Consider the following 22,349-nt stretch of genomic DNA (forward strand, 5'->3'; position numbering starts at 1 on the left):
TGCGCACACAAACACAACCCCACGGGCAGTTTTGTAGCAAGTCAGCAGAAGTAGAGCTGAATGGCGGCAGTTTATGAGTCAGAGAGGAACAGGTGAGACCACTCGTATTCTCTCTCTCTTCAACACGCGCACGCACGCACACACACACACACACACACACACACACACACACACACACACACACACACACACACACACACACACACACACACACACACACACATACAGGCATCCCACATGTGAAGGCAGGCAGGCTGTTGCCTTTGAAAAAGGGGGCCTCCTCCAACTGTCCCATGTATGCTTGAGTGATGTCAGCACGACTGTGGAAAGATTCCTTTCCTGTCACACACACACACACACACACACACACACACACACACACACACACACACACACACACACACACACACACACACACACACACACACACACACACACGTGCACACACACATTTTGCTTCCGTATCACACACAAATGCACAGCATCTTCGCTTGCATAACACGCACCCGCACAAGAACTTCTTCTTCCCTTCTTTTGCTCTCTTCTGCACACACCCACACACCCACACACGCACACACACACACACACACACTCACACACACACAGACACAAACTTGGCAGGATGTGCCGGGAGAAAAAGGGGCTGAAAGACAACACCGAGATTAGGAGGCTTTTGTCACGGCTCTGTGGCAGACTTTAAAGGCCTTGGCTCCTTTCCCCTCAGCCAGATTTCCTTCTTTTCTCACCCTGTCTGTCCACATCCCTCTCTTTTCAGGGGGGGGGGGGCAGGAGGGGGAGTGGGCATGTGGTACCAAGAGACGGAAGAAGGGAGAGGAAGGGTGGAAGAAGGATGGAAGCCGCCTGTTGCACACACCACAACCCCCCCCCCCCTTTTTTTTTTGTGTGTGTGTGTGTTTTTGTTTTCCTGGTTTTAATGGTGGCTTTGTGGCTGCGCGGAGAATGATTAGAGAGGGAGAGGTATGCAAACAGAGCAGCGCTTCAATGCCAGCCAGGTGTCTGTGTTGTTCCCATCTGGGAGCGCGTGTGTGTGTGTGCGCGTGTGTGTGTGTGTGTGTGTGTGTGTGCGTGCGCGATGCATGTGTGCTTTTGTGTTTGTGCATCTGTGTGCAAAACGTCCGCGCGGAGCTGTGTGCCCTTTACTGAACTGTGTCGGTCTCCGGAGCAGGTGTGTGTGTGTGTGTGTGTGTGTGTGTGTGTGTGTGTGTGTGTGTGTATTGGTATCTTTCGGGTTTCTATGTTTCTTTCCCAGGTGTGTGTGTGTGTGTGTGTGTGTGTGTGTGTGTGTGTGTGTGTGTGTGTGTGTGTGTGTGTGTGTGTGTATTGGTATCTTTCGGGTTTCTATGTTTCTTTCCCAGGTGTGTGTGTGTGTGTGTGTGTGTGTGTGTGTGTGTGTGTGTGTGTGTGTGTGTGTGTGTGTGTGTGTGTGTGTGTGTGTGTGTGTGTGTGTGTGTGTGTGTGTGTGTGTGTGTGTGTGTGTGTGTGTGTGTGTGTGTGTGTATTGGTATCTTTCGGGTTTCTATGTTTCTTTCCCAGGTGTGTGTGTGTGTGTGTGTGTGTGTGTGTGTGTGTGTGTGTGTGTGTGTGTGTGTGTGTGTGTGTGTGTGTGTGTGTGTGTGTGTGTGTGTTTGTGTGTGTGTATTGGTATCTTTCGGGTTTCTATGTTTCTTTCCCAGGTGTGTGTGTGTGTGTGTGTGTGTGTGTGTGTGTGTGTGTGTGTGTGTTTGTGTGTGTGTATTGGTATCTTTCGGGTTTCTATGTTTCTTTCCCAGGTGTGTGTGTGTGTGTGTGTGTGTGTGTGTGTGTGTGTTTGTGTGTTTGTGTGTGTGTGTGTGTGTGTTTGTGTGTGTGTATTGGTATCTTTCGGGTTTCTATGTTTCTTTCCCAGGTGTGTGTGTGTGTGTGTGTGTGTGTGTGTGTGTGTGTGTGTGTGTGTGTGTGTGTGTGCGTGTGCGTGTGCGTGTGTGAGTCCTTCATGGTCACTGACTCCATTCACCTGAGCGCTCCTTTCACACTGAAAAGGCAGTGGCTGGTTTAAAAAAAAAAAAAAAGAAAGAAAGCTCTTTGGACAGCTTCTCTTCATCACCAACCGCAGCTGCTGTTGACTCAAGCGCCCAGGAATCTCCTCCCCGGGTTCACACCCTGTTAACCAGCCGGCCGCACACCAGAACCCCTCCCGCCAGAGAGGAGGGAAAAAAAAAAAAAAAAAAAAAAAAAAAAAAAAAAAAAAGACGTCCTTCAAGACCACAAGGTCAAGAGGGCCCGAACATGTGCCGTGGCGGCGGCCAGGTTTATGTCAGAGGGCAGCAGAGGAGGAGAAAAAAAAAACCCAACAACTTCACTCACAGTTGTGGCGATTTCGATTTGAAATAGATTCAGCTCGGAGCGGCGAGTGAGCGCCGCGAGGGAAAGCTGGGCCGGGAAAAGTCGTCTCCGAAGCGACGACATACAAATCAAGTTATTTCTGAATGTTGAGGAGAAACTGGTGAAAAAGTTTTTTGTTTGTTTTAATGATTGGCGGGAAAGAGGGGGGGGGGGGATCCAGATGTTTCTGGATTTTAAGTTAAAAGATTTTCTTTTACAAAACCTCGACTGGTTGAATCCAAACGGCTCATTTACGTTACAGAGGATGCGACATACATGCAGATGTTCACAAATGACTTTTTGGTATCACGCAAATTAGAAGGAATAAAACAAAAACAACAAAAAAAAAAATCTGTTTGCAAAACACAAAACAAAAAAAGGATTTAGTTTTACGTTTGAAATGTGCTAAAAACATCTGGAGTATACTTGGTAGGATTTACAGGACGTGAGCCGTGGATGTAAAGAGTTGAACTGTTTAGTGACGCGTGTTGCACTTTAACGAAGGACCTTAAATATGTTGTGTCGGCAACATTTCACGGCGTTGTTTTTTTTTTTACACGTATACCATTTTGATTTTGATTTTCTTTATTTAACCTTGTCGAATGACTGATTTTTAAGAAAACGCAGCTTCCAGTTGATGTTTTGGTTTCTGATTTATTCATTTAGTCGCTGGAGACGCTGCGCGTATGTTTTACCAGCGTGATCTCTGCTCTGTTGCGTAACGGGATCCTTCGCAACAGAGAAGTCTTCCAGACTCTACGTTGTGTTTGCTGTCACTTTCACCTCTCCCGGAGAAGGTTCAGATCGCAACTTGGACGTAAAGCCCGGTTGAGCGAGCGATAGATTGCTACCTTTTGAATGCGACTTCAACGAACGGCAAAATTTGCCGACGTGTCCGAGGGACGAAGCGCGAGACGGACGGGACGGACGCGAGAGACGTCGTCCCCCCCCCCCCCCCCCCCCCCGTCTCACTCGATACTTCCAGACTCTCCGCCGCCGATCTCCTCTCCCGTTTCCTCCTCTCCTCTGGACGGGGCAGAGCGGCGGTGAGCTCGGCACGTCTGTCTGCGTCATCCTCCTCCTCCTCCTCCTCCTCCTCCTCCTCCTCCTCCTCTTCCTCCTCCTCCCTGTTCCTCTTCATCTTTTCCTCCTTTTGTCTGTCCTCCCCATCTTCCTCTTCCCCAACTCTTTGAGCCCGTCAAACTCACGGGAGACAACAAGGACCACAACAACAACAACAACAACAACAACAACAACAACAATCTCTCCGATAAGAAGAGTCAAGAATGAAAGCAACTAAAGACGGTCATCGTGTATATCCTTTACTTTTTAAAAATTTTTTTTTATCTCGCACTCAAACACAAATATAACACGTCTTTCGCAGTTGCTGTGTGTTTATCGGGGGTCCAGGGTTTGTAAATCCCGGGTTAAGGTCACTCGGACACGAGGAACCGCAAATTCCCGCGAGGTATTTTTTTTTTTGCTCCTCTGTATATTTTCATTTGTCGTTCGCTCGACTTCTTTTCCGTTCCCATCCGTAAACAATATCCTCCTCAACCCCTTTCTCAATCGAGCAGCTGTGAGAAAGTTGTGAAACGGCAAATTCATATTACCGATCCTGCTTTGGGGGGAAAAAAAAACTACACCTACGGGTCAGTTTCTGTACATTTAATGTGATTGAATAAAAAAAAAAATAAATAATAATAATAATAAAATAAGGAAAGCAAAGCAGTTCGATTTTGGGTTTAATTTTCTTGTCTTTTCTTTTTCTAGAGAATATTTTTAAATCTGAACTTTTTTTATTTCGTTATCTGTACTCTGTCAGTCCTGAATAGTTTTGTTCAAGCTGAACTCCTGAAAGTTTCAAAGAGATAAAAAAAAAAAAAAAAAGCAAGAAAAAAAGACTTGTATCTTTATTAGTATCAACACCTGGTGTCCTATGAGCCTTTATATACTGCCACACAGGTACCGATACATTTTCTGTTTCAAGCACGAAGCCGGTTTCTCGGCACGTTATCGTTACATACGTTTAATACGCCGCGCGTGTGCGTAACTTTACTAAAAGTTGACTTTTGCTTGACTGGAACACCGGTCGACCGCCGGAGAGCTGCCGCACTTTGGATTACCTGGGCGACGCGAAGCGTGACACCGACACGCCGCCCTCTGGTGGACCGGCGGGTGTATTACACGCTTCGGCTGAAAATAGGCAACTGCCCTCCTCCCCTCCTCCCCCCCCCCACGTCCTGCAGCGCCGCCAGCTCCGCCCTGTCGACACGGCCTCGTCCTCTCAGCGGCGTTGTCTTTCATCATCTTCCCTCTCCTTGAACGAGTCAGAGAAGAGGACAGAGAGAGACACGCTCCGTCTGCACGCAAAACGCGTGTCCGTCTGTCATCCCCGCAGACGGACACGCTGACGGATGAAACGCCGGCTGCGGCTCTCGCAGCGGAAGGGCTCGGACTGTTCGGAGAAGGACATTCACTTAAAGACGGTCCCTCCCCGCCCCCCGGTACCGTTGAGGACAGAGACAGACCGGCGATAGAGAAAAAGGAAAACAAACACGAAGACAATGTCACTCAGACTTGACTTTTTTTTTTTTTTTTTTTTAATGGCACCAATATCAAGATTACAATGGGAGGAGACTTTTTTTTTTTTTTTTTTTAAACCTAAATGACGATAGACTGTACAAGATTGTCGATACGAAGGTTATCGATAAAAATTCTGTATATTTTGTCAACGCGTATAAATACAGTATCTTACAATGACATGAACACGGTATTTGCTACATAGCTTACATTGTGACTATAAACACAAAAATCCATTCATGCAGTATAATGCCCAATTATATGAAAACAAACAAAAAAAATACAAATAAACACGTCAACAAGAAAATAAATTAGGAAACGCGCTTTCTTTCGTCAACCTGTTCAGCGTTTACAGAGTGTGCCGGGCCGACGTGCCGCCTCGAGCTTGTGCCGTCTCGACTCCTGTCATTTCACCGCCGACGTCGTCGTCCCCCGGCGGCCCGTCCACCGGCGGCCCGTCCCCCGGCGGTCCTTCAGCTTCGACGCGTTCGGCTCGAAACGAAGGCGGAAACAAGAATCGGAAGTTTTCGTTGCTCCAAAACAGGAAGGAAAAACTTTGCAAAAAAATGTACACAGGTTGTTGTTTTTTTTTTTTTTATTATTATTATTATTTCCACAGGGATTTTTTTTTTCTTTTTTTCTGGGTGACTTTTGTCGCACTTTTTCTTCGCTGCCCGACGTTTCATTTAACAGGTTTAAGAAGGGGGAACCAGGCGGCAGGATAAAGGAAGAGAACAATAATTTAGGTCACTGTTTGAAACGTCAAAACGCACACTCTTTATTTGGGCTTCAACATCTTAAAAAGTCTGAATAGATTTTTGTACATCTGATATATATCTGTATCTGGGGTACTGTATATTTATAGAAGCTGAATCGGTGAGTAAAACGACACAAAGAACTTCACAGGTGTCAAACTAATTTTCCTCCGAGTGACTTAAAACATAAAAAAATAATAATAATAATAATACAAATAATACAAAGCAACCGGAAGCTTTGCTGGTGGTTTAATCCGCCTGCACCGTCCTTTGTGTGTGTGCAGATAACATGCCGGAGTAAATATGAAAATAAAAAAAAAAAAAACAGGAGTATAGGAATTCTCTATAAAAATATACTGTATATGTACACTGTCCTTCTAGACTTTAGAGATTTATGTGCAAAAATAAATGGCGAAGAACGGAGCACTGAAGTCACCGGATGACCTCGATACATCATTTCCTGTCACGTGGTTTACCGCCGACGCTTGCCACGACGTATTTTGGTGTGAGCCCTCGGCAAGCGTCGCCGAGAGAAGCGACGGCTTCACGCCAACGGTTTCATTCATGTAAATCCATTTCAGTGTATATATATATATGTATATATATATATATTTTTTTTTATTAAAGTTCAAACATCTTTGGACAGAGTCACCGCGCCGTTTTGAACACGCGAGCTGAAATCGTCATTTTACACCGTTTTTTTTTTTTTTTTTTTAATTTTTATTTCTTTTAATGTAGCGGTCAGATCGATGAGCGCTCAAACGCAGAGAGAGAGAGAGAGAGAGAGAGAGAGAGAGAGACGACGGACCACCCGAGGAGGAAGCCGAAGAGAAGACGAGGTCGGTTTAAAGAAACGGAGCGACTGAACGAAGGCGGCGACCGGGTGTGCCTCTTGAACAGAAAACCCGCTTCGCTGCTGTTATTATTTGGTGACTAATCTTTAGAGCCCCCCCGGCTCGGTCGGGCCGACGCCCGAGACGTACTCTCGAATTGAAACGGTGACGCGGCAGACGCGATGTACCGAACCGGGATGAAGATAGCGTGCCGCGTCGGCGTATAGTCATCCACGTACGGCGGGTAGCTGTATTTGAAGCCTCGTAGTGGAAGCGGAGGTGTGTTTCTATGGTTACCGGGGAGGTTGCGGTTGTAGGAAAAAAAAAAATATATAGTTCCTTGTTTTTTTTTTTTTGCGGCTTCACAAAAGGCTGCCGAGCAACAACAAAATGGATGTTCTGTAATAAAAAAAACCAAAAAAAAAAAACGAATAAAATAATTTGGGGATTTCTCTCCGATTTAATACGGCTTCCCGATCGGGCTGAAAATATAAAGGACCTTCTTTCCACCCTTCATTGTTCGTGTCTCGTGTGAAAGTCCGTTGGTGAGCGGAGCCGCGCGGTCGCCGGGGTTTCCGCGAGGCGCTTCCCCCCCCCCTCCGTGCGTCGGCGGTCGCCGTCGGCGAGCGGGGGTGGTGGGGGGGAGACACGCCGCCCGCCGCTAACACTGGTAGTGGATGTGCTGGTGCTGGTGCACTTTCCCGTCCACGTGCGAGTGCGTGTGCGTGTGGATGTCCGTGTAGATCTTGGGGTAGACCTTGGGAGCCAGACCGGCGCCGCCCTGAGCCAGGAGCAGCTGCTGATGGGCCACGTAGTCCTCGTACGAGAGGCAGTCCTTGTCCCCGCCGGCCGGCTGAGGGGGAGGAGGAGGAGGGGGCGGCGGCGGGCCGGCCCGGTCGCGACCGCCCGCCGGCGGACGCTGGGCGGCGGGCGGAGCGGCGGAGGAGGAGGAGGAGGAGGAGGACGAGGAGGAGGACGAGGAGGAGGAGGAGGAGGAGCAGGCGGAGCAGGTGCGCTTCGACTGGCAGAACCAGAGGAGGGCGGTGCCCAAGATGAAGGCCACGCCGGCTGGTATTCCGATGATGACGGGCCACGGGAGGCTCGGGGACGTCGCCGTCGGGACGGAGTTGGGTTGAGGCTTCCGGTCTGCGGCGGGAGCGGGAGAGGGGAGGGAGTTAATGGCGGGGGGGAGGGAGGGAGAAACACGGCACCCGTCGCTCTGTCTCGTCCCGAGTGCGGAGCGAGGCAGAAAGACACGACACAGCGGAAATACCCCGGAGGAGCTAAACAAAACAGCGGGACACTCGGTTTTTGATTCATTCCCGACGGTCGGACTACGGTTCGTGTTCAGGGGGTCCCCTTCGGGAGGAGTAGTATTTCGGCGTTCATCCGCCGAGCGCCGGGGAGCATGAATCACCACGACCCCCCCCCGGGCTTCGCTGTACAGCTTTGTCGCCGTATTCGCATTCCCCAGCGTGCCTCGGCTTACTTCCTTCCTGACTTTTCAGAATAAAGCAACCGAATTAAATCCAAGCGACGGGCAGAAGTTAGACATAACGATACGCAAATAATGATTCAAAACCGTGAAGCTGTACAAGGCGGGGAACACGACGTACGGACCCGTCACCGTCACGGGGGGGGGGGGGGGGTCTGTCGCGACGCGGTTCCTTAATACGCAAGTATTCACGCAGCACTAAATGTTGCACGCGCTGAACGCGGTCGAATTCAAATCGAAAATTCGCGGTGAAATATCTGAATCGCACGTGAGCTCTAAAATCGAGGCGATCCGAAGCCGCGGAGAGTTTATTCCAAACGCCGGAATCGGGCGCGCGGTTTTGGTCCGGCGGATAACCGGGCCTCTCCGAGGACGCGTCGGCTCCCCTCTCCGTCCCCCTCTCACCCGGCAGCACGGTGAGGTAGGCGCTCCTGAAGCTGTAGCCCATGGTGTTGGCTCCCAGGCAGATGTACATGCCGGCGTCTTCCTCCTTGGCCCTGGTGATCAGCAGCTTGTTGAGGTAGGACCCGTCGGGCCGCGACCACACCTCTCCCGTAGGCAGCACCACGAAGCGGTGGTCTCCGACCTTCCGATGAAAACATCCGGTCAACAACCACGGTTTCGTCTCGGAGAATTTGCTTTTTTTTTTTTTGTCTGTTTGTCTGTTTGTTTGTTTGTTTGTTTTTGTTTGTTTTTGTTTGCCGGCGTGCGTTCGTACCTCTATGGTGGAGTTGAATTTGTTCTCGTCGCCGGGTTCGACTCTTTTGAGCCACTGGATGACCGGCTTGACGTCGCTGCGGACTTTACACTGGAAAGACGTGGTTCCCCCGTAGTCCACGGTGGTGTTGACGGGGTGAGTCCCGGTCAGGATGGGTTTGGAGTTGGTACGCTCTGAAGACAGAGACAACGCGACGCGCGGGACACAGAGCGAGCGAGAGAGAGAGAGAGAGAGAGAGTACATTCAATAATACATGATATTTTGGTCGGGAGTGAACAGGACGACTCGTTGAAATCGTTGTACGGTGTCAACTTCAAAATCAAGAGATTATACTCTATTTTACTCAACATACTTGAAACGAATTCGACTTTTCTTTTGCTTCCTTTCTTTTAATTGCAACGCAGAAGACAATCAACGAAACGAATTAAACTTAAAAAAAAAAAAAAAGAACATTGCGGCTCTGGAAGAGTTCTGGTGCAGAAGCAATATTTACTGCATCCGGCAGCACGTCCCGAAGTCTTGAAATCTGAATTTTAAAGTATCTCGTCTCCAATATTTTTTTTTGTTTGATCCCGGTTTTAAGAAGGACCCCTCCGGCGTCGGAGTCGTGAAAGCGCAAACCCGTCCGGCCGCCGGGAGAGAATTCACCTTTCCCGCCGCGCTCCGCTTCAAGTGCCTGCGTTTGCGGATTTACGCGTGTCGCTTCGAGAGCTCCGCCGCCCTCCTGACCTCGACTCCCTCTGACGGCCCCCGTCTGACTGACAGCTGATTGAATCTCGCCCGATAGCGAAAATGTCACGTTTGATTTACAACCCCCCCGTCCCCCCCTCGGCGCGCCCGTGTAACTTGTCTTCCGGGAAGGGCTGCAGCTGCGGCTTAACTAACGCCGGACAGATGCGGTGTAAAAATGCCGTTTTAAACCGCTCGGGTCGGCGCGGGTCCGAAGGAACCGACCTCGTAATTAATACGAGATTTACTGTCGTGACGTTCGAATTGTCTTTTTTTTTTTTTTTGCAGCGTCGTAAGTGCGCGAGAAATCTGCCGGTGACCGATGGTCTCCGCGACAAATCACTTCAAATGGGTGAGAAGTTAACGATGGGAGTTAATGTCCCCGACGGTGTCTTCTGTGCACCGTCGCCGTCGTCGGTCCGAGTGGGAAGAAAGCCCGTTTCAGACTCGACAGATTTGAATAACCGACTCAAAGTCGACTTCATCACAACAAAAAAAAAAAAAGGGCAAAGAAGCTTCAAGGTCGAGTGAATGGAAAGGATTTGCTGCTTTCTATATGATTGTAAATATCCCCCGACTACTGATTTGGCAAAATAAGCAGTTTGGTGACGTCACTTCTGGGGCTCCAGGAATATTACGTCACCAGCGACCTCAATATTTTCGGACATTTTAGAAAGTAAACAGCGGAGTGACTGGGACCCCCGACTCACGTATGACTTCCACTTTGTAGGTGGCGTTGATCTCTCCCGCCCGGTTGGAGACGTGGCAGGTGTACTTCCCGCTGTGCTCCGGCGTCAGGTTCTTCAGAGTCAGGGTCCACTTCTTCTTCTTCCCCCCGTCCCCCACCGCGTCTCCCGCTCCGCCCTCCTCGTCGGCCAGCGGCCTGCCGTCCTTCAGCCAGACGATGTCGGGGCGGGGGTTGCCGCCGGCCGCGCACTTCAGGCGCACCGAGCTGCCGACCGGCCGGGCGATGACGCGCTTCCTCATCTTCGCCGGCTGGGTGAAACGCGGACGGACTGCGAATGGAAAGTGGGGGAGGAGGAAGGGGGGGAGGGGGAGAACAGAGGGAGTTGAAATAATGTTTTCAGAATTAAAACGAGGAGTGCAAAGAGGTCCGCACCGCCGCGTAACCTCCCATTTACGCTCCATGAAATCAACTTCTAAAACAAAGAGAGGGATCGAGTTGAATCGTCTCAGAAGACGTTTGAGGGATTTTCGTGTTTTTTTGTTTTGTTGTTGTTTTTTGCGGACCGGACGCGTACGTTTGTGACATTTTTTGCAGCGTGGGGAGCGTTTGGACGGGCCGAGGTCGTCGCTGCGGGCTGCGCCGGGAATTCCATGTTGCGCCGTAACGACATGTGGCAGTGTGCCTCCTGGTATATACAGTCTAATTTGCTGTAATAAACCCTAATTGTTTTGTTAGGGGAAACATTTTTGAATCACTTCCTCTTTCTCCTTGACACAGAAGACTCGCACGACCCCGGGGGGGAAAACACACAAACGCACGTAGACGTGGCGAAAAAGACACAACCGGGACGGCCCTAGAAAGCGTACGATGGTCGGTTAACCCCGTACCGCCCACTCCAAACGCCCGCATCCCTCCACCGGTTGCATGATTTAACTTTTAACATTCAGTTACACGTTTCCCCCCTTTAAAAAAAAATAAATAAAAATGTCCGGACACCGACCCGACGTAACGTAAACCCTCGCGAGTCTGTTCATACACACAAATCCTCTTTTTTTTAAAAAAACAAAACAAAATAATTGGTGAAAACGGATCAAAGAGGGGAAAAAGCAGTAGGGAGGGGAGGAGAGGAAATCACTCACAGGAGCGCTTGATTTTATAGCCCTCATGTTCCAAGCACAGCAGATAGCCATCAACCGGGGCGATAAATCACCCTCAAACTACCGCAGTTGCATCTTTCTTCGGGACACGGTTATTATTCTGGCTCCGGGTAAACAAACAGGGGGGGAAGAGTTATGTGACGGCCTCGCGCGCTCGAATTTGGAGGATTTTCGTCCGCGGCCGCATTACTCAGCGGAGCACAGCTATCCGTCGACGGGCCCGAGGCCGGGCAGGATGACAAAACAAACACACCGGAAAGGCTTTTAAGTCTCGCCTTTGTGCCTCCTGAGTCTGAGGAAAGCTACCGGACTACAGCTGAACTGTGACCAGACAGAGTCAATAAGAGCTAACGGAGAGTGAGGAAAGTACAGCGGATGAGACAATGATTCACAGCTTAATGCCCGACTTTGATGATTGCATAAATGCAGCTGGTACACCGGCTTACACCGAATTTAAGCGCGAAGTGAAGAAGCCGAGGCAAAGTGCAGCTGAACTGGACTGGATAAAAAAATAATAATATAAAAAAAAAAAAAGAGAGAGACTGGAGAGCGAGCAGGACGCAGCCAAGGTGTTATTGAAATGAACAGATTTACACCGTCGAAGCCGAACCAAATCAAACACAAGCGAAGAGGAGAACAGATGGGGGAAAAAAAACCCACGAACGAGCGAAGTTCAGGTTAGGGTCAGCAAATACAGAAGACCGACAGACTGCACGCACGCACACACACACACACACACACACACACACACACACACACACACACACACACACACACACACACACACACACACACACACACACACACACACACACACACACACACACAACTCAAAGTGCTGGCAGAAAAAAAATGGAGAACAAAGAAAGTTAAAACAATAAAAAAGGAAAAGGGAAGAGAGGAAGGACGCACGAAGAGGTGCAGAGAAAAGACGAAGAGACAGAGAGAGGGGAGAAGGTGAGAGCTGGAGGGAGCGAAAGGACAGGCTTGTTCTGGGTCTCAGGGGCCGCTTCAACGCCACACTTCACAGTGTAAAAATACCACTGACCCTCCGACCGACCGCCCTTTGATCGGACAGTGTGCCGGAGACGGAGAGAGAGGAAGGGAGAGGAAGAGAGAGAGGAAGAGAGAGGAAGAGAGAGAGGAAGAGAGAGAGGAAGGGAGAGGAAGAGAGAGAGGAAGAGAGAGAGGAATGGAGAGAGAGGAAGAGAGAGGAAGGGAGAGAGGAAGAGAGAGAGGAATGGAGAGAGAGGAAGAGAGAGAGAGAGAGAGAAAAGAGAGAGGAGGGAGAGAGGAGAGAGAGAGAGAGAGAGGAGAGAGAGGAAGAGAGAGAGGGAGAGAAGAGAGAGAGGAGAGGAGAGAGGAGAGAGAGAGAGAGAGAGAGAGAGAGGAAGAGAGAGGAAGGAGAGAGAGGAGAGAGAGAGAGGAAGAGAGAGAGGAGAGAGAGAGAGAGAGGAAGAGAGAGGATGAGAGAGAAGAGAGAGAGAAGAGAGAGAGAGGAAGAGGAAGAGAGAGAGGAAGAGAGAGGAAGAGAGAGAGGAAGAGAGAGGAAGAGAGAGAGGAAGAGAGAGAGGAAGAGAGAGGAAGGGAGAGAGGAAGAGAGAGAGGAAGGGAGAGAGGAAGAGAGAGAATAAGAGAGAGAGGAAGAGAGAGAAGAGAGAGAGGAAGAGAGAGAGGAAGAGAGAGGAAGAGAGAGAGGAAGAGAGAGGAAGAGAGAGAGGAAGGGAGAGGAAGAGAGAGAGGAAGAGAGAGAATAAGAGAGAGAGGAGAGAGAGAGGAAGAGAGAGGAAGAGAGAGGAAGAGAGAGAGGAAGAGAGAGGAAGGGAGAGAGGAAGAGAGAGAGGAAGGGAGAGGAAGAGAGAGGAAGGGAGAGGAAGGGAGAGAGGAAGAGAGAGGAAGGGAGAGAGGAAGAGAGAGAGGAAGGGAGAGGAAGAGAGAGAGGAAGAGAGACTGTGCGCGTGAGAGAGAGAGAGGAAGAGAGAGAGGAAGAGAGACTGTGCGAGAGAGAGAGAGAGAGAGAGAGAGAGAGGAAGAGAGACTGTGCGCGTGAGAGAGAGAGAGAGGAAGAGCCTCGAGGAATCCAGCACTGATTTTTAGATGCTAAAATCAGTGACGATTTTTGCAAACTGAGCGTATTTTTGGCTCATCTGGACTCGAGTAGTTCAAGCGAGGACTTGTGTCGGGCCAAAATAGGAATTAGGATTACATTTATGTTAAGATTTGGGTCAGGAATTCGACTTCAGGATTTAACAGAGCTCTTTCTTTCCTGAGACTTAGATGGCGCGACTGATACCACTTCCATGTGCAGTAAATACGAAGCCAGCTGACGTAACTCTTTGCGTAAAGACGGCGAGCCTGACATCTCCTCTGAAGCACGGCCATTTCTTCTGTTCTGAAGTAGTGACTATTAGGCAGCCGGGTGAGATGCTGCCAAGAACCTTTCAAATGTAATAGCCCACCGACAGCTACTAGATTATGGCTTCAAATAATCCCAGCCTCTAACTGACTCTCGTTCAAAAAGCGTCAATTTCTCCCAAGAAATAAAAAGTCTATTCTTTAAACTCGTTATTACGATTTTAATCCCTAAATTCTGGCCCTCTTGTACATGTTCTGGTGCTCATTTGTGGGAAACTACCGCTCCGTTAATAAGATCTGAGGGCTTGTTGAAGGCTTCCGTCTGCTGTCTGGACGTTGATTGACAGCTGTGATTGACAGCTGGCTCGCCTGCTGTTCTCCTGGAGTCGGCCTGAACTGTCGTTGACTTTTAGAGCTTTTTGAGTTTAAAGGATGAACAGTCACAGTAAGTTACAGTAACAAGACCGTCACAGGACGCTGTGAATTCTCAAAAGCCGAACGCTCGACTGGACTGGCTGTTTCCAGCGAGAGTCGGTCCGAGTCAGCGGTGTTTCCAGAGTGTGAAATTTAAAACCTGGAAGCTGTGCCTTGCTACATTAGATTATCTTCTCTTTTTCATCTGTTTTCTTTTATTCGTTTGTTAATTTTGGCACTTTTGACTCCTTGAAAGAAACACCATACTTGGAAATGAACCGCAGAACTCACACATTTATCTGCAATACGCGAGTGACACAAAATGTGTGAAATGAGAAGCTGCCAATCTGTGCTTTTAAACGGCTTTAGACTCCCGGGCTTTAAGTTGGCTCCGGTGCAAACCGCTGGCCGATGACACAGAAAAGGCATGTACTGTATCTTCTATTAAACTGTATACCTTTACATTTATGTTTGTGTAAGGATTAAACAAACAGAACACGTCGAGTTGAGTTGGAGGTTCTGAGAAGGAGATCCCCCCCCCCCATCTAACTTCCTGTCCTTTATCCATTTACCAATTGATGAAGTTTTTACGATGTTTTTTTTTTGGTCAGATTATGCGTTGTCATGTTTAGTTGTCGTTGTTGTTGATGCTCTTTGCGCAACCCAAACCCCAGGGGCGCAACAAGTTCCATTCATGCGTTCATTCATATCAGCGATGTCGATTTGATGATTTAACTGGAGGACAGAGAGCGAAAAGGTCGCATTAGCGCGGTTGAGACGACAAACAATGGACGAACAAAGAAACTAAATTGGCGAGGGTATTTGTGTGTTCGTGTGCATGCCGAAAGCGCTCCATGTGCATGTTTGGCCGTTTTGAGGGAGGTAAACACATAAATGCGTAAAAGACAAAAGGAGAGTGCAACTAAAAGACCCTTTTTATGACTAGAACAATAAAGAGAAGGGAAAGAGTTTTTTTTTTTTTATATATAAAAGGACACCAACAAGCAAAGAAAGAAGGGGTTACGTTTCAGGAGGGTCCGGGGAGACTTGGGGAGGGGGAGAGGGAGGGGGAGGAATGTGTCCCACCAAATCACACCTCACACAAATAGACTGCTCTCCACTCTGTCAGAGCCAATTACTAACACAAACAGCCAACCCTGTGTGTCCGGGCGTATTTGCGTGTCCGTGTGCCTGCGTGTGGGCATAAACCTCCTCACCTCCTGCCCCTCGCACAGACCGCGCGGCGTTCCTTGTACAATGCGCTGCCGTGCTTTTTTATAAAAAAAATCAAAATAATAATAAAATCGCACACAATCTCAGCTACCTCAAGCGTTGCCCGCGAGGCTTCTTGCTCGTTTATGTTTACGTGAATGCAGTGACGAGATCAGAGAAGTTGAACGGCGGTTACCGAGTTTCCCCGCCAGCCCCGGGGCGTGTTCGGCGTCGCCGTTGGCCGTCCCCGCGCTGTTTCTCGAACCGGAGTCATCTGGTCAGAGAGGAGAAAAAAAAAAGACAAGAGGTGTCACGACCAAGACAAATAATAATTCACTTTGGCTTCATTGTCAGAGCTAAGTTGTTTCGACGAAGTCATTGTCTCTGCACCCATTTGTTGCAGGTAGTTGTGCGCACAAATCTTTAGCGACGTGCTAAAAAAATAATAAGATGGAGCCTCTTGAGTGGGATTTTCTGACAGCTGTTTTACATGATGCAGCGGCATCAGCGTCGGGTCATTAAATAAAAAAAAAAAAATAAATAAATCTGTGATTCGTTGGTTGAATTGTGCAAATTGGAAGCAGGTCGATAACGTTTAAGAGGTGAAATGTTATCGCTTTCGATAACATACTTAAAATATGCAGGTTTTTACTGTAAGGAAACTGCGCTGCAAAAGTTAAAGGGTGAACACAGATGGATAAGTCGTTAGAAAAGCAGGCTGACGATGGGCAGGCTGGCGCCAAAGTCAAAATGAGAGACTGAATGTGTAAAAGATTCTTTAGAGAGTGAGGCAACAGTGACTTCTGTGATACCAATATTACAGAACAATTACGGCACCGTATACTTTGATTTCTGGCTTTTAGAAACTGACTTTCCAGTTTGTTCTCTGCTCTCAACACCTCATCACGCAACTCCAAACTACTCAGCCACCACATTTATTATTAAAGCAAATGATAAATAATATGATACAACATATTCGGCCATTTGCGGGACTGCGCCAGAGACTTGTTGCTGCTGCAAATCTGTAGTGATGAAAGTCATAAAATTAATATGACTCCACCACCGTGTTGCCAAAACCCTATAATGATTCATTCCTGCCTTGAATTTGGGCCTAAACATGCTCACAAAAAGAGGAAAAAAATATTCAATATTACTAATACTTTCAGGGGAAAATGACAGTCATAGTTCAGCTTCTTTTTTTTCTTTTTTTTTTAAAGTACCTTCATACTGTAAATGTTAAAATCACACTACACAGAATCATATTGCCTTTTCACTCCGGTGTATTCGTGTGTTCCCTCCCTCAGCACGTCTTTCAGTATTGATTATCAAAAAGATACAAACATCTGTCTGGACCTTCACGCTAAGAAACACTTCAAGATGGAGCCAATGTATCCGAGGGGCCCTTCAAAAGGGACGGAGGGCCGATACAGTCCAATATCAGGTCTGTCAAAATACACGCAGGGGGTTTGCGGTTAACTTGGGTGGAACCTGAAACTTCAACCAAAACCTGATGGTAGTTATAAAGAGAAAGAAAAAGGGAACCAAACAGCCTCGGACCACCTGCGGAAACTATGCGAGAGCGTGCGCGTAAATGTAAATGGATGTGTTTATCGTGCATGTTGGGACGTACAATGATCTTTTCAGGATTTTTAGAAGGCCACCTGAAAGCTTGTTGGGTTTAATGCGGCGCCAAATCTCTTCAAAGCATCACTGTTTGGATGATGGAGTAAAGCACGCATTTGAAATGCAGATACGAGACATGACCTGCATCCTCAAGGCTGGTATTAATAGCATACTGGCAGGCCACGTGGTGCCGGCCCTCCGTGTGTGTGTGTGTGTGTGTGTGTGTGTGCGTGTGTGTGGGTGTGAGATATGAATTCCTGCATGGGTGTGTCAGTGCATGTGTGTTCTGGCATTATTTAACTAAATGGTAACTTGAGGTGGCGGTATTCACGTCAAACCTCGCTCCCCTTTCCCTCGTTTCGGACTCCCCCTTCATCACTCCCCTCCTGCCACATGCACGGCAAGTTCTGAGAAAGGGCAACGCGTTTGAAGCCAGGCGGCGTGGGGGTCTAATCTGAAGGGGAGAACACGGTTTAGCACTCTTACCAGAAAGCGAACCCTTCCCCCTCTTGCCTTGTGCGAAGCTGTAAACTTTACTTGGCAGACCTCCTGCAGACCCACTCACGAGACGCAGGCTGAAACCGCGGCCACTGTCCGCACAGTGCGGCCACAGTGGTCGAGGAATTCCTCAAAATCAAAGCAATGCGCTGGATGTGTTTTCAGGCTGCCGGAAAATCGACTGACAGGCAGCGTGATTAATGATAATAGATCAGAGACAAGATCATTTAAAACAAAGTATCTCATTGTAGTTCAGGTACCAAAGTTTACAGACATATCAGTTTATATTAAACGATGCACAAGACATTAGAATATTTCTGTTTAATCGTCTTGGGTTCGAGCCCAAAAGTGTCTGCTCGTGTGCAAATATATAAATCTATAATGAAAGGAGAACAAGGTGGCATAGAGCTCGTGTTTGAGTTTTTCCGTTGCTGTAAACATCATATCGATTTTGTGAACAGCTGGAATAAGACAATTCTGCCCGACAGGGAGGAGTGCGATGAGCTGAGCAACTTTAAAGCTACTTGAGGGGAAATGAAAGATGGAAAACTGTATGTTAAAGGTTTAAAGATTAAACAAAGAGGAGCATGCCCTCCATCCAGGAACTCTTTACAAGTTATGCAAGTGTCGGTGAAGCGGAGTAAATCCTGAAAAGTGAACTATATAACGTGGACTATATTTAGATCAACTTGTTTTTATATCCCAGCTTAAATACTGCAGAACACTGTCTGCATGTGTTAATGTCCTATTAACGAAGTGCTTCTGGGGTTAGAGGATTGTGAGTGTGCACATTTTTACTTGATCAAACTCTACTTCCGACCTTGTTTGAGCGCCTCATGGTTGTTGTACAGATATGTGATTCCCATGATGGGTGCAAAGCCAGTCAACATTAAATACATCCAGCTATGTTTCTGCTATTTAATTGGCATTTAAATGCGCTGCACAGTTTTGTCACTGATCAAACTTTATTCTTCACTTTTGCGAATGAAGCAACTGCTACCCATAAAGTGTGAACCTTGCCCGCCATCCTCACCGGTTACCTAACAGCTGTCCAGCAGCTTTAAAAAAAAAAAAAAAAAAGAAAGAAAGAAAAGACAATTCAAGCTGACTGAAAGGCGACTAATGAGATTTCCTCGTGATATTTAGATGACAAAACACAACAGCGTTCAAGACGTTTCACCTTGAGGAACAGTGCAACAAAGACGGTAACCTTGTTCTTGGTTCTTTAGATTTGAAGACGCTCAAGTGTTTCAGAAAGTTCAATGACTGAACTGTAACAGAAATGTAAAGCTGTCAAAGAGCGGCGTCTTTCTGAAATGTTCAAAACATCAGAACGCTGTTTGATCCAAAAATAAGTGCAAGAATTGCACTCTGAGGCCAACTGTGGACACCCGGCTATTGATGCCAACACAGAGTTCACGTCGGACTGTAAACACACGATGTCGCAGCTGACTCGTCCATTATCACTTCGCACACGACGCGAAGAGGAAGCGTTTGTCTGAAGAAGTTCAGAGAGCAGCGAGAGCACGCTCAGCATGTGTGGTCTCACTAATTATAGCGAACGTTACGCCATAACCGTGCACAATACTTACACACCCAAGACCCCTGCTATTAAAATCACTGCTTTAAATATATATTTGAATATTTTGAACGTGGCACCTTTTTTTTTTTTTTAACCTTCTTGTACTTCAGCGAGTAAAACTGTAAATCTGCCTTTCATTGTGAAACCTGCCGTCTGTCTGCACATCCAGGATTTTAGAAAATGTTTGTGCCAGCGCAGCCAGTTTTACACCTTTCTTCAGCGCCGTTATACGACTGCGGGGTTGAGGTTGGAGTGAACGGTTCGCTGTTTGTTTCAACTTGAACACACACATAGCAGAAAACACATTCCCTCCCTGCTTCAGCTGTTTTTAATAAACAAAATGTTTTTCTTCTGATCTCGTTCCACCTTCTAATGTTTAGCCAGATACTTTGGCTGGTGCCTTCAACAACTAACACTCACTCACACACACATAGAAATATCCACACAGCCTCATAAAGATAAGCACATACAGTCACACATGAAGGCAAACAAGTGTACACACATTGCCAATAATACAACTTTCAAACAGAAAATGGTGTGTGTGACCTGGGTCTGGTGACGCATGTTGGACACATTCAGATCAAACTGTTGGACGCGTTGATGCCGTTCATATAAGACATGGGTTCATCCCGGGTCCACTAGACCACGGATCTCTAACCTTTTTTTTTTCCTCTGAGAGCGACTTAGACAAAATAAAAGTGTTCCAGAGCCACTCATGTACGACGACTGTAACTATGTAGTCACATAGCTGAGCTCCACCAAACCACACGGATACGCTTCTTCTATGGGAATAATAACAAAGTGATACACAAAACACACATACTCAACCACCAGCTCTGGTCGGAGACACCTGCACGAGAGCATTTCTATACACGTCACTTCCGGGCACAGGATCGCTTTGCGTGTCAATAAAAGTGAATGTTTCCTCAATCTCATGCTGTCAATGAGACAGACTGACCGACAAATGTCATAAATGCTGAATTCCCATGACAAATTTATATATATATTTGTTATATTATATAATATGGATACTTCAAGTGCATGTATTCATTCAATATTGCCCCCCAAAATATCATGATACAACGCTGCATCGATTTCCCCCCCATCATCCCTATCAAATGAATGTAAAAACAATATTAAAAAACCCCAAAATATTTCCATAAGATAAAATCAATGCTTACAATAGAGTAATACACACACAGGGGATAACTTCTGTAGTGTAAACAACATACGAATATCTCTAACATGATCCTGATGCCAGATCCTACATCACTTCTGTCCTATTCTGGTGGCTTTAATCAGTAGTGATGACAGTTAAGCAGTGAAGTATGCAGCAGGAAATAAAATGCAAAACAAAATGGGATGACTCCATGCAAACAACTGAAAGTGAGTCTGGTAAAAAAAATACCAACAAACAATAACTGTACAACAACAAAGTCTGCAAACGCTACAGAATTAAAACAACAAAGAAGCATATGCAGTTTCCATCTCTTTTTGGGCCACATGTTTCTGATTAATGTCTCTTTTTTTTGTAGATCCTGTACAACATATCTTGTCCCAGTTGTAACATTCTGAAGATTTACAGTTCTTGCTGAAGATGTGGGAGGACATGTTTATGCGTCTCTGTCCGCGCTTGCTAAAAAGACACAAAATGTCCCCTGAAACTCTGCTACCTGACGTGTGGTGCAATTACAGTAAAAGCACACACGCCTGCAGCCTCTGCCTGCGCACAAAGCATCAACACAATGAGTATAAAATATATCTGCCACACTGCTGTTGCTCTCCCATTTGAACATTTACTTTCTCTGCTCATGTTTGTGCTTTTTTTTTTTCTTTCCTCAATCTTTCTCATTTCCATTTCCTGTGTCTTTTCTTCTTTGTTTCTTTTCATTCGCCTCTCTCTTAATCTGCGGGGGGAGCGAGGGTTCAACAGTGTGCTACATTTCACACATTCACTGGCCGGGTACCCCTGTGCGAGTGTGAGTGTGTGTATTTGTCTAACCTCCTCTTGTATTTGCTTTCAGGGTCTATAGAGAAAAGGCAGCAATTGCACATGGGCACGCTCAGAAATATGAGTCCCACAGTCCAGTGTGTGTGTGTGTGTGTGTGTGTGTGTGTGTGTGTGTGTGTGTGTGTGTGTGTGTGTGTGTTTGTATCTATGAGTGTGTCCGGGGGGCAGTGTTTTCCTAAAGGGTCATGTCCTCCCAGGTTTTAATATAGAGACACTGGATATGTGGACAGAAACTCGGTGTGTGGGTGTGTGTGTGTGTGTGTGTGTGTGTGTGTGTGTGTGTGTGTGTGTGTGTGTGTGTGTGTGTGTGTGTGTGTGTGTGTGTGTGTGTGTGTGTGTGTGTGTGTGTGTGTGTGTGTGTGTGTGAGAGAGAGAGAGGGATGTTTCTGTGTCAGCTTCTACTGACCACCGCTTGTTGCAGCATCAGGGCCAAAACCAGCAGTCCCGATGGGAGTTTGTGTATCTGACAAACCCCATAAACCGCTGTTAGTCCTCTGAAATTGACCACGGTTACAGTTTCGGGCTCTACACGGCCACAGCTCGCCTCGCAGACTCGATGTTTTCCTCCATAACTCAGACAGGAGCTACCACAAGTGAACAAGTCTTACGCAACACTGAAAGAAGAGGCATTGTTCCACTAAAACCTTCAACCCCCGAGAGGATTTATTTTTGCTGAAGCTTTCTTTGAATATAGTACTGGGTTGCAGTTTTGATCAAAACTGCCGTTTAACCGCATCGCATGCTGCGTAAATGATCAAATAATCTTTTCAACTTTACACAGCTTGCCGTTTGGCTCTAATTTTAGCTTGATAAATATTGTTAACAGAGTCTCAAGCGGATTATTTGATTTTATACTTCGTTCTCTGAGAGTCAAACTTGGAAACATTGTTTGAGAAAACGGTTGATAGCTGCCTGGCTTAAAAGTGTGTTAAAAAAAAAGAAGTTTTTTTTTATTGTTTTATTCTTTTGTTTTTTCACCTGCAGTATCTGTGTCAAATTTTTAAAAAGCAGCAACAATGAGAGGCTTTTCATCACTAGTGCCACAGTATTTTTGTCTGTGCAGGTTTCAAGTAGGACTGGGACTAACAAATATTTTCATTATCAAGTAATCTGTTGATAATTTTCTCGATTAATCAGTCAGTTGGTTGGTCTTTAAATGTCAGAAAAAGGTCAAATATGTCAACCTAAAATGTCTTGTTTGGTCCCTACACAAGACACTTATAATGGAGGACTAAATGAACTAAATGATCCAGGAAATATTCACATTTTAGAAGCAGGAATAAGAGGATATTATAATTGTTTCAAAAAGAAACG

At 46.9% G+C, this 22,349-nt stretch overlaps 1 protein-coding gene across 1 annotated transcript in view; it reads right to left on the reverse strand.

Annotated features, from left to right (window-relative positions):
- Window positions 1-7,187: 7,187 nt before the first annotated feature.
- Window positions 7,188-22,349, reverse strand: part of fgfrl1a (fibroblast growth factor receptor like 1a) — a 68,028-nt gene continuing 52,866 nt past the window's right edge. Inside the window, exons 4-8 of the mRNA XM_069720031.1 lie at window positions 15,518-15,595; window positions 10,206-10,511; window positions 8,767-8,939; window positions 8,454-8,634; window positions 7,188-7,699 (exon numbers count right to left, since the gene is read on the reverse strand). Coding sequence (XP_069576132.1) covers window positions 7,215-7,699; window positions 8,454-8,634; window positions 8,767-8,939; window positions 10,206-10,511; window positions 15,518-15,595 — 1,223 coding nt within the window. The 3' untranslated portion in view covers window positions 7,188-7,214. The remainder of the gene's footprint in view (window positions 7,700-8,453; window positions 8,635-8,766; window positions 8,940-10,205; window positions 10,512-15,517; window positions 15,596-22,349) is intronic.

This window comes from Brachyistius frenatus, unplaced genomic scaffold, assembly GCF_029030835.1.
Source record: "Brachyistius frenatus isolate BFR_SWC_R1_liver_20210118 unplaced genomic scaffold, ASM2903083v1 Contig_230, whole genome shotgun sequence".
NCBI classification, from domain to species: Eukaryota; Metazoa; Chordata; class Actinopteri; family Embiotocidae; genus Brachyistius; species Brachyistius frenatus.